Genomic DNA, 11,882 nt, shown 5'->3' on the forward strand with positions numbered 1-11,882 from the left:
TGTTTTCCCAAAGCAGGATTTGTGTAGGTTCTTGTTCCTGGTATTAAAACTGCCAACCAGAAGCCTTCTGTAGATCAGCTGTCACCTGAAGACATTGGATTGCGTCTGACGGCGTGATTTCAGAAGTACCCTGAGTTAAGTCACTGTTGGAGTGAGTCTCATGCCTTAGTCTCCTTTGTTCTGTTCTGTTGTTACAAAATCATTTTCCCACTAGAATACTTGAAGAACTTCTATCTGTGGGTTGTGTGTTTCTCACGGTGTTTTCCGTGAACTTACCATATTGATCTAGGTTTTGTACAGCATGGTGCTTCTCTTCCTGATTGTAAGACATTCCAGCTTTCCCACAAAACGTCAGAGCGCATGGTTCTCTAGGAACTGTGGGGATCACAGTTTCGGTTGTTTGACCCCATTCTCGTCCATGCACTTCCTGTGGCGGCTGCCTTTCATAGGAGCTCTTTCCTTAAGATCTGTCTGCTAGACAGCACATACTCTTTGGACAACTGAAGTTAAGCCTTGCATGTTAAAAAGCCTCTTACTCAAACAGTAGTGCTTTTAAAGTTGTTTTGGTTATAAAATAAATGTGAAAAGTTTTAAATATTACGTTAATGTTATCTTGGAGGTGTGTGTGTACCCAGGCTTACCAAAACAGACAGTTAACTTTTCCTTTTCACTGAATTACACAATGAGGTCTCCATGCCACCCAACGGTCTGATTGGCCCTGCCTTTTGTTTGCCCTTGAACGGGGATAAGTGTTTGGGGTCTGCAGCGTGAGAGACTACACTTAGGGAAGCTCGGAGACCCCAGCTCATTGACAGCAGCGTCCCATGAGTCTGTGTTCTCCAAGCATTTTCGTCTAAGAAGTGAGTGTTTACGAGTTCGTCCACTCACTGTCCGGTGCTCTAGTTTAGAGAAGCCCAAGGTTCCTTCTTGAATGCGGAAAGGCTATGGAATCCGCCCGTGCAGGTCAGGAAGGAACTGGCAGAGAGGAGGTTTACAGTGGCCTTTTCCTGCTTCACTTCCTGCAGCCTAACTTATTTTTCTTTCTTTCTTTTTCCTTTTTTTTTTTTTTTTTATTGTTTTGTTTTGTTTTAGGAAGACACTTTGTTTTCCTCAGACAATTATAGCTATTGATAACTGTATTGTCACTGTGGTCAGGAGACATCACAGAGGCCACTGTGCCCAGCGCTCCAATCCTGTGGCTCAGACTTTTCTAAAATAATGCTTTTTCTGGACAGCAGTCCTATCCGAAAGTGTCGGAAACAATTTAAAATGCTGCCTGTGACGTTTCTTGGAACTTTCTGGTATTGAGCAGATCCAGACACCTGTTCCTGCTATGTGAATAGAGACTTCTCAGAACCTACTCCATCCTGGCAGTTAAGTGGTCGTGGAGGCCTGCGATGGTCAGGTTGTTCTCCAGCGAAGGGTTAAGCTTGTTTGGAACTTCCAGAATCCTCCTGCATCTGTGTGCATACAGCACATCTGAAGGTTTCTGGTGAGAGACGCCCTTTCCTGTAGGTCCTGGATCCCTGTTTTCTCTACAGTTCCTTATTTCCTTGCCTTCGTCCACACTTTATGATAGAGTCTGTTATGCCAGGCTTGATTTGAAAATGGTGCTGTAGTCAGGTCTGTAAAGCCCTCTACCAAGTCTCACCTTTGCTAGGATGCCATCAGTACACCCAGCAGTCCCTGCTGCTGAGGGCCGGTCCAGCAGAGGCTGCTGCCCCCCATGGGGGTCATACCCAGTGGAAACTCAAGCTCACTGACTTTGTATCAATAACTAGAGAACTGGTAAGAAAAACGTGCACTGTAGACTTGAATGTCTACATCAATATTTCCCCCAAAGCTTTATTTTCTTGGGTCAGTGGTCAAAATTTATGAAAAGATGTTGTATAAATGGATTAAATGAGGTATTATAATTCACAAGGTGGCACATTTTAACGAGATTGACAGTTTGTTCATAATTAACTGTGAATTTGCTCATACGTATGGATATTTATCTTTTCATTGGGTATCTTTTTGAGTAAAAACAATAAACAGTGTCTGTGTTCACGTGGAGAATGCTCTTCATTGTGTAATGAAGCCTTGAGCATGACTGGTGTCCCCTAGAGCCGCCTGCTCGCTGCTGTCCCTGAAGGTCCCGTGCTAGGTCCGCACCACCAAGCTCACAGCTGTTTGCCTGTCTCTGTGCCCACCCTGGAGGACAGGTATCTGCCACTGTGCTTAGTCCCCATTGTAGCCCTGAGAGTTTACTGAGCCCTGGATGTCTATACGTTTAAACATCCTTCATGCCAGTGTAGTAAACTATCAGAAGTATTCCTGAAGCTTTGTAGGTAAGCTTGTAGTGCACAAAGTCTGAGTCACTTAGAGTAAAACCAGGACACCAGAATATGGAACCTGAGCCCAGGCAGGCAGCAGGGCCTTAAGTCTCATGCCTGTCCAGTTGTACCTTCCTCTCATGCCACTAGCAAGGGCCACACGGCCCAGGACTTACAGGTTCTGCCTCCAGCCTGACCGATGGACGTGCTCTGTAGAAACTCTCCTCCCAGCTCTCAGCAGCCCGTGAGGCAGTTCTCACTCTACAGGGGAGGCTGCTGCGAAGGCAGAGGACGCAGCTCCTGTGACTGGGCCTAGCGGTTTGCCATGACATAATCGCCCCAAGTCACTACGCCTAGTGACAGTTTTTTACATTATGCTAGTATACTCGAAACCCTCTCAGGCTTTTCGGGATTGCCAAAGGGGTGCGAGAGCTAGTTTGACTCTGACACTGAGAGGCCACAGTCTCATAGCCAGACTTGATGGTGGAATGCTCGAACGTGCCCACCTGCGTCCCCTCCTGAGCCGTGCTGTTGTATCGAGATTAGGAAGGCTTTGTCACATGTGCTTGAAGACACTGGGGATGTTTGGTGACAAGGGTGAGTGCGGTTTACACAGCGCCTCATGGTTGGTGCAGACCTGTGACACCCAGACAAGGCGTCTGGGCATCTACAGACTGCCACAGTTGTGCATGAAACGCTGGTCTATTCACACATCTGTGGGTCTTGAAGCTTAGTAACCTGCCGATTCCATTCCACAGCCTGAATCCCGGCGCCAGCTCTAAGAACACTGGGGATTTTGCTTTCGCTGGCAGAAAGGAAGTGAGTTTCCTTTACTTAAAGTGAGTCATCTGTGACACCGAGGCTCACAGAGACTGAGAGCAGGGACATTTTCAAGCGTTTGAGAAGTACTTGAGCCTGCTGAGGGCGAGAAGTGTGAACACGCAAACTTGTCCCCAAGAAACAGTTCAGAGCATCCCTGCCCCCGCCTGACACTGCCTTTACGTTAGAGCTTTGCAAACTCAGGCACCGGCCTCCCTGGGAAGCAGAGCTTAGCAGAATGCTTGCCTCAGGAGCAAGCGGAGCTCCCAGATCCAGCCTTGCAACTATCCAGCCTCAGCGCGACCGACCTAGACATGGTGATATCCGCTCCAGACACGGTGACATCCACTCCCAAACCAGCACTCAGGAAGTAGGGAGGCAGAAGAATCAGGAGTTCAAGACTGGTGATGGATGCATGAGACCCTGTCTCCCCAGTTCCACCCCAAGGCAATGTGTGTGTGTGTGTGTGTGTGTGTGTGTGTGTGTGTGTATTCACTTTCTTAAGGCTTGAGAAGATGTCGACAAAGTGATTTATTTTTAAATCATTTTTTAACTTCAGAGGGTCTTGGCCAATCTTTGTCTTTATGCCTTCTCTTCCTCCTCTGTGCTCTGTGCTTGCTTTCTGCCTTTACTTGGACGCCTTTCTCCTCCCCCCCTTTCTGCAGAGCCCAGGACAGACAGAGTTCACGCAGCTAGGCAGGCTCTGCCACTGAGCTACACCTCCAGCCCAACTCGTACTTCCAAGCTAAATGGGGCAAAGGCGGGCTACCGATTTTTCAGGATGTCTACACAAGTAAACAGAACTGTGTGTGATACTTGAGAAACATAGAGGGTTTATTTTTCATAGTGGAGAACAGGGCGTCGTTGGCACAATTTTTCTTCAAGCATCTGCTCTTTTAGTTTCCTGAAGTGATGGTTCTGAGGAGACGTCTCTCCTCAAATGCAGTACTTCCAGAAGCATTCTGGGGCAGTCCCGTGTTGCTTACGTTGTTTCCTGGTTCTCGCCAAAAGACGGCTCAGTACGGTGTTAGAATCTTGCCCAGTGAGAGCCTGAAACCACAAGAGCAGAACAATTAGTAGCCCTGAGTCAGAGTCCTCGATGGGGCTCCCCGGGCTGGGGCTCTGGAGCTCTCATACAGTTGACTTAACTCTATGGTTGTCCTGAGTTCCCCTAACTTCTCAGTGGCCTCTCAGTCACCGCTCTGTCAGGGTTCTAGACGCTTGCCTTCTGGGTAACATGGAGCATATCTGTTAAAATTGGCCTGTTCTGGGGTTGGGGATTTAGCTCAGTGGTAGAGCGCTTGCCTAGCAACCATAAGGCCCTGGGTTCGGTCCCCAGCTCCAAAAAAAAGAAAAAGAAAAAGAAATTGGCCTGTTCTAAAGGTCGAGCCATAGTTTTCCTTTGAGTCTAGAATACAGTAGGCACATCCTACATGTACATCTTTAGGCCTTGAGGATAATCCCCATACTGGATAGTTTTATGTCATCTTGACACAAACTAGAGTCACCAGTCAGGAGGGAGCCTCATTTGAGAAAATGCTTCCATATGATCTGTCTGTACCAGAACTCTAGGGCATTTTCTTAATCAGTGGTTCATGGAAAGGGCCCAGCCCACTGTGGGTGGTACTGGCCTCTGGCATGGTGGTCTTGGTGCCATAAGAAAGCAGTCTGAGCAAGCCAGTAAGCAGCACCCCTCCATGGCCTCTGCATCAGCTCCTGCCTCCAAGTTCCTGCCAGGTTTGAGTTCCTGTCCTGGCTTCCTTCAATGATGAACAGTGATGTGAGAGTATAAGCTGAATAAAAAACCCTTTCCTGCTTTGGTCATGGTGTCTCGTCACAGCAATAGTAACTCCAACTGACACTGTCCTATTTTAAAGGATATAAGCCTCCTCTGAGCGATGACTTTTCCTCAGCTGCGCACAGAAGCCATACTAGTCCTCTAAGGGCTTCATGTAGTGCACCCTGTCTCTAGGATCTCCTGTCACGTGATGGCTACCAGGAGGATGCTGGTGGCGATTACAGCCACAGAGCTGTCTCTGGTCTGTCCTCTGCACCACTTTTCACCCTGGGAAAGGGAGCACAGCATCCTTCAGCCCTTCCGGTGCTGCCTTGTTGGTGCCCCATGCTGACTAATGTATCACTCCCCTGCTGATCTGTTGAATCGCAGGTTTGACTAGTAGGGTCTGTGGGTGGAGACTGAGCATTTCTCACCAGCTTTCTAGGGATGGCACTGCAGCTGAGGCCACGTGGACAGCCTTGCAACAGCCTCACCTGCTGCTCCTTTCTCTCACATCCTACCACAACATACTCAGGACAGGCACTTGTTCTGACGTTCTTGTTACAATTTACCCAGAACAGCCGCCTGTTACATCATTGTTACACATTCTCTTACATCCTACTACAGTTGACCCAGAACAGCCGCCTTGACCCAGAACAGCAGCCTGTTACATTCTTGTTACAGTTACATATTCTGTGAGTCCGTTTAGAAAAATTCTGCTGGGGTTGGGGATTTAGCTCAGTGGTAGAGCGCTTGCCTAGGAAGCACAAGGCCCTGGGTTCGATCCCCAGCTCCGAAAAAAAAGAACCAAAAAAAAAAGAAAGAAAAATTCTGCTTCCAAAGAGCACTGGGCAATTATTTTAAGGTGTGATTCCTTAGAACACTCTTGGGTTATGAATTACAAGAAGTTCAGTTTTTCTCTCTCAAAAGCCAGCGCTCCTTACCTTCCTCAAGCTTCCCCTTGGAGTGGGAGTCTCGGCACTGGGATCTGGAAAACAGTTTGACACCTTGTCGTTAGATCTACTGCTGTGTTTTCAGAGTCACCATGTAGACAAGGCTGGCTTTACCATGTAGACCAGGCTGGCCTCACAGAGCTCCACCTGTGGCATTTGCCACCACACCCAGCAGTTAGGCTTATTACAAAACATACAGAATCTAAGATTGCAAGGCCGAGAGATAACTCGTGGTGAACAGGCTAAAGGGCCAAAGTTCAGATCCCCAGAACCCAGGTAAAAGCTGGTTGGGCGTAGAGGTTACCTTTGTTCCTTAAGCACTCAGAAGGTAGAGACAGGATCCCTGGGACAAACTAGCTAGGTAAAACAGCTGGATTAAGGTGCTCCAGGCCCAGAGACCCAGCCTCAATAAATAAATCGAAGAGAGTTAGAAAAAAGCCAGTGTCAACTTTGGGCCTCCCACACCCCCACATGGGCCCACCTTCACACATGCACACCACACGTGCAGAGAAGACAAAACAAAGACAGCACCCCTAAATCGTGTCTCAGTTCCAGTCCAGTCCAGAGCAGGCAAGGATTCTGACCTCTGCGTTTTATTTTATTTTTTTTAATTCATTTATTTTATGTATGTATGTATAAATACACTGTAGCTGTCTTCAGACACACCAGAAGAAGGCATCGGATCCCCTGATACAGATGGTTGTGAGTCACCATGTGGTTGCTGGGATTTGAACTCAGGACCTCTGGAAGAGCAGTCAGTGCTCCTAACCGCTGAGCCATCTCTCCAGCCTGACCTCTGCGTTTTAATAGTTTGTCAAAAACTGTACCTGGACTGTCAGTCAGCAATGTCTACTGAAAGACTGCATCCTCTACCCACATGTTCTGAGCAACAGAAGAAAACAGTCAAAGCTGTGGTCTTTCCTATCAGTTGTTGGTGTTGTGATAGGGTCTCGGGCTAGCCTCAGACTCAGTTCACAGGCGTGAGTCCCCATGTCTGTCGTCCACCATTCTAACCCTGTTTATGTTTTACTTCAAAGTCACCCCAAGAGGGAAATTTTCTCCTTGCTCCTGCTGCTGTTTTATTTTGTTTTTTAATATAGCCTTGTTGTGTAGCCAAGGCTTGCCTGGGTCTACGGAAGGGTAGACAGAGGGTGGTGGAAGAATAGGCCAAGAAGGGTCATACAGTTCAGCTTTCAGAGCTTTCTCTGGGAGCTGGAATCGAGCAAATCTAGTAGCTGCAGAATCCACCCATAAGCCTAAGGGTGTCTTTACCTGCTTCCCCAAGGCTTCCCTCTGCTTCTGTGCCCACGGTCTGGCGCAGCGTCTGCAGGAGGGCAGTCCTCTCCAGCTCCTCCAGAGCCCGAAGAGCATCTTCCTCAAGCACTGTGGGGAGAGACAGACAAGTAGCCTACCCTGGGCTTCACCTGGCCAATCTGTTCCCTGTGACTACCAGGGACAGGGAGGTGGATCCTGGAATTCCAAATACAGATGTCACAGTGGCACTTAGCAGATGTAAAATGCTACGCAAGCCATCAGGAGTCCACGGAGGAACTCATGGGCCACCCCTCCCTGCCTTTGTGGTCACCCTAGCACCTGCCTTGGGTAGGAGCCAGTCTGGCTCAGAAAGTCTGACTGGCCCTCACCTCCATGTACCCCTTGAGACCTGTTGCCCCTTGCTTTGAGGTATCTGAATGGGAGGCAAAAGGAAGGATCACCTGTGTCCCCATGGGGAAGGTGACGGTGGCACCTCTACTGCGCCTCACGGTGGACATTCACGTGAAGTTCAAACACTGTATTTTGACCTTTGCGTGGACGGTGATCTGAGGTGTGTATGCTAAAGGAAGTGTGGTAAATGCATGTAAGGTATGCAAGGTTATGTGTATGTGGGTGTATGCTACGTGCAAGCTGTGTGGTGTGAGGTGTAAGTGCAGGCAAGACAGCAACTGTGGCAAGTGCATGTGAGGAGTGACATTCACGGTAACAGGTATGAACGTACGGAGTGCACAGGGTGTGTGTGTGTGTGTGTGTGTGTGTGTGTGTGTGTGTCTGTGTGTGTGTGTGTGTGTGTGTGTGGGGTGTGTGTGTGTGTGTGTGTGTGTGTGTGTGTGTGTGTGTGTGTGTGTGTGTGAGAGGAGAGAGAGAGAGAGAGAGAGAGAGAGAGAGAGAGAGAGAGAGAGAGACAGAGAGAGACAGAGAGAGAGAGAGAGAGAGAGAGAGAGAGAGAGAGAGAGAGAGAGAGAGAGAGAGAGAGAGACCAGTGGCGGCTGGCAGTGGGACATGTGCCTTGGCCGAGTGCCAGCATGTTGAGCTGCTCTGGGAGTCTGGCTGGAAAGCCACACAAGACCCTGGAATGCTGCAAGCTGACAAATACTCCTCTTCAACCTTGATGGAAGACAGTGGAAAGCCACTAAAGGCACCCACCCGAGTGGGCAGCCACGGTAGTCCTGGGAGACAGCCTCCATATTGTGATGATGTGTAAATGCCTGCGACGAAGGATGTGTGTGGTGAAACAAACCTGAGAGGGGGGGAAAAATCTGACAAAAACACTAAGCTTCTGCCTGTTTGGAATTTGAATGTGAGGCTGCCCTCTTCTCAGCTCTTTCCTCATAGCTGTTTAAAGTGGCGTCGGCATCTGAATACTCCCGATCCCTTCAGAGAGAAAGAGCAGGGTGCGCTGCTCTTTTAAAATAACAGCACGGGTTCGTGCCTGGTCTTGAGCATCGGGCCCAGAGCCAGTATGAACTCAGTGGCCCCAGCAGCTGATGGACAGAACGGGAGCGATGCTCTGAGGCGCTCAGAGTGCGGGTGGAGGCTAGATGGTCCAATGGCAGTGTCTGAGAGAGAACTCAGGAAAAGGTCTGAAAGGACCCAAGAGACACCAGTCAGCCTGCCACCAAGCCTGCCCACGTGCTAGAGAACCAGGTCCTCTCTGACCTCTACCTCTGGGCCCTGCTGTGTGCGTGCACACATAATAAAAGTAAAGGACATTTTGCTTGAGTATCCAAAACCAAATATTAAACCCGGTTACAATTTTTTTATGGTCTCTAATGCACAACCTGATAACCAAATTAAGAGGCCGTGGTAAGATTTCTAATCTTTCCCCTTTTAGTTGAACTCGAGAAGAACATTAAGTCCAAAGGAAAACAAACTGCTTGAATGGCTACGCGGTGCCCAGCTTCAGCCGCCACTCTGCTTAATTAAGCCTTTTTGTTCCACCATCGGAGGCGGGCTTTCCAGCTCACAGAACTATCTGTCGTTGGGGAAACTACTCCTGCACTCCACCAGGCCATTCCAAAATCCAAGGCAACGTTTTAAGTCGGTCCAATGTTCATAAGCAAAAGTGATGAGGGACGTTAGAAGTGCATTCGTAGCATGAAACGGGCAGTTTGTTTAGAGAAGGCCATGCCCGTTGCTCAACCTAAGACCTGCAGTAAGGACACCTTAAGCCTTTATTCAAAGCACCTCCAGGAGACCCCTTCCAGCCAGCATCCCGCTCCTGCACCCGAGCGGCATCCAGAACTGATAGAAAAAACGGTCACCTCACCTGGAAGCTGAAGAGACCTTTCACCAGTGTCCGTGACAGGAAAAGACAGGAGTGGATTCAGGAGTCCTACGAAGAGCAGGCAGCAGAAGGGCACCCTGTCCATGACGACGGGAAGAAGTCTGGCTGGGTGTCTGCTCCGGAGGACTTCCGACTCTCCTCGTTGAGGGATTGCCCGTTTTATCTATCATCCTGTGACCTCATATGTCCCCTCCAAAAAAAAAAAATGAATTTATTGGCTAGAGAGGCTGAAAGGCAATCACTTTGCATTGATGTAATTTTTCAAAGTAACAATTCGTAGACAATAAATTCACTGGCTTGTTGACTGGTGTTCAGAGTGGGTATTCTATAAAGCACTGCGGAGTTTATAAGTCTGGCAAAGTAAGTTACTCAGCGATAAATCACAGGTGAAGGACAGGGACAGACACCATGTGGCCAAGGCAGAAGGACAAGGATTTATGAATGTTAGCAGAAGCGATGCTGGGTATGACGTGAAATATCTCAGCTTCCTTTTCAAAAAGTCCTTCACTGGCAGATAGAGGAGCTGTCTGGTGTACTAAACCAGGTGTTCGAGATAGCAAAGACACAGCGAGCATTGCTCAAAACTCGGGTCCAGCACATGCGCTTGGCTGTGTGTAAAATCACAAGCACTCGGTCCCCAGAACAAGATTTCCTTAGGGCTGGACAGTACCCAGCAAGGTACTGAAGGACGTCCCCACACTGCTGACCAATGGCTTCACTAGACTCAACCCAGCAAAGTGGTGCTGTGAACCGCTAGCTCACCTCAGTTCTTTGCTTAGAACATTGCTTTTTCTAAAGTATGTATGTGTGAGTGCACACACGGGTGCTTTCGTGCGTGTGTGTGCATGTGCGTGTGTGTGCGTGTGTGCGTGCGTGTGTGTGTGTGTGTGTGTGCTTGTGCACATGTGGCACATCTGTACATGTGCACACATGCATTTTCAAGAGTGTGTGCATGAAGTAACTGACTATGGTCCAACGTGCCCCAGGCAAGAGGGTTCAGAATTTAAGGCCAATCTGGGCTACATCCTGAGTCTTCATTCAACCTACAGGTTCTCAATTTTACACCTGAGATTCCAGTTGAGACTATAAATTAGTAGATGACAATGACTACAGAGAATGCCGACCAAAGAGTCACCCCAAGATGTGCTGTACAGAATTGGTATGGAATATTACGGAGCTGGAAGTAGTTGGTTTGGGATAAGGAGATTGTTTTTCTTAAAGTGCTGTGCTATAGGTTAGGATGCTGTGCTATAGGTCTAGGATGCTGTGCTATAGGTCTAGGATGCCGTGCTATAGGTCTAGGATGCTGTGCTGTAGGTCTAGGATGCTGTGCTGTAGGTCTAGGATGCCGTGCTATAGGTCTAGGATGCTGTGCTATAGGTCTAGGATGCTGTGCTATAGGTCTAGGATGCCATGCTATAGGTCTAGGATGCCGTGCTATAGGTCTAGGATGCTGTGCTATAGGTCTAGGATGCCGTGCTATAGGTCTAGGATGCTGTGCTATGTGCTATAGGTCTAGGATGCTGTGCTATAGGTCTAGGATGCTGTGCTATAGGTCTGGGATGCTGTGCTATAGGTCTAGGATGCTGTGCTAAAGGTCTATGATGCTGTGCTATAGGTCTATGATGCTGTGCTATAGGCCTAGGATGCTATGCTATAAGTCTATGATGCTGTGCTATAGGTCTAGGATGCTGTGCTAAAGGGTTAGGATGCTGTGCTATAGGTCTAGGATGCTGTGCTATAGGTCTAGGATGCTGTGCTATGGGTCTAGGATGCTATGTTATAGGGATCATGACCTGGGATGGTCTGGATGCCGTGCTATGGTCTAGGATGCTGTGCTATAGGGTCTAGGATGCTGCTACAGGTCTGGGATGCCGTGCTATAGGTTATAGGATCATGATGCTACAGGTCTAGGATGCTGTGCTAGGTCTAGGATGTTGTGCTATAGGTCTAGGGATGCTGTGCTATAGGTCTAGGATGCCGTGCTATAGGTCTAGGATGCTGTGCTATAGGTCTGGGATACAGCTCAGCTAGTGGAGTGCTCCTGGGAAAACCTGGCTTAGTCTTCAGCACCACATAAACCAGGTATGGTGATATAGGCCAGTAACCCAACAGTTGGGAGATGGAGGCAGGGGGACCAGTAGTTCAAATTCTGTACATCTCTTTAAAAGTCTATGCTGCGGTCAAGTGATGGCGCACACCTTGAATCCCAGCACTCAGGGAGGAAGAGGCAGGTAGATCTCTGAGTTCGAGGCCAGCCTGATCTACAGAGTTAGTTAGTTCTAGGACAGCCAGGGCTGCAGACAGGAACCTGCCTTTAAAAGTAAAAACAAAAACTAAAAATCTATGATGGAATGTTTGCACAAACACATTCTGTGCACATGCGTGTGTAACTCACTCCTGGTCTGCCGACACGTACAGAGCAGGACGACCAATCCAGGGGTCTTCGGTGATTG

The 11,882-nt window shown here is 48.6% G+C and overlaps 1 protein-coding gene across 1 annotated transcript; it reads right to left on the reverse strand.

Annotated features, from left to right (window-relative positions):
- Nucleotides 1-3,944: 3,944 nt before the first annotated feature.
- On the reverse strand, nucleotides 3,945-9,530 carry Uts2 (urotensin 2). The gene is made up of 4 exons (XM_032887472.1): nucleotides 9,409-9,530; nucleotides 7,137-7,247; nucleotides 5,856-5,899; nucleotides 3,945-4,184 (listed from the first exon to the last, which is right to left on the reverse strand). The coding sequence occupies exons 1-4, from the start codon at nucleotides 9,509-9,511 to the stop codon at nucleotides 4,071-4,073; spliced, it is 372 nt and encodes a 123-aa protein (XP_032743363.1). The 5' UTR covers nucleotides 9,512-9,530; the 3' UTR covers nucleotides 3,945-4,070.
- Between the last annotated feature and the right edge of the window lie 2,352 nt (nucleotides 9,531-11,882).

The sequence above is a fragment of the Rattus rattus genome, chromosome 1 (assembly GCF_011064425.1).
Source record: "Rattus rattus isolate New Zealand chromosome 1, Rrattus_CSIRO_v1, whole genome shotgun sequence".
Lineage (NCBI taxonomy): Eukaryota > Metazoa > Chordata > Mammalia > Rodentia > Muridae > Rattus > Rattus rattus.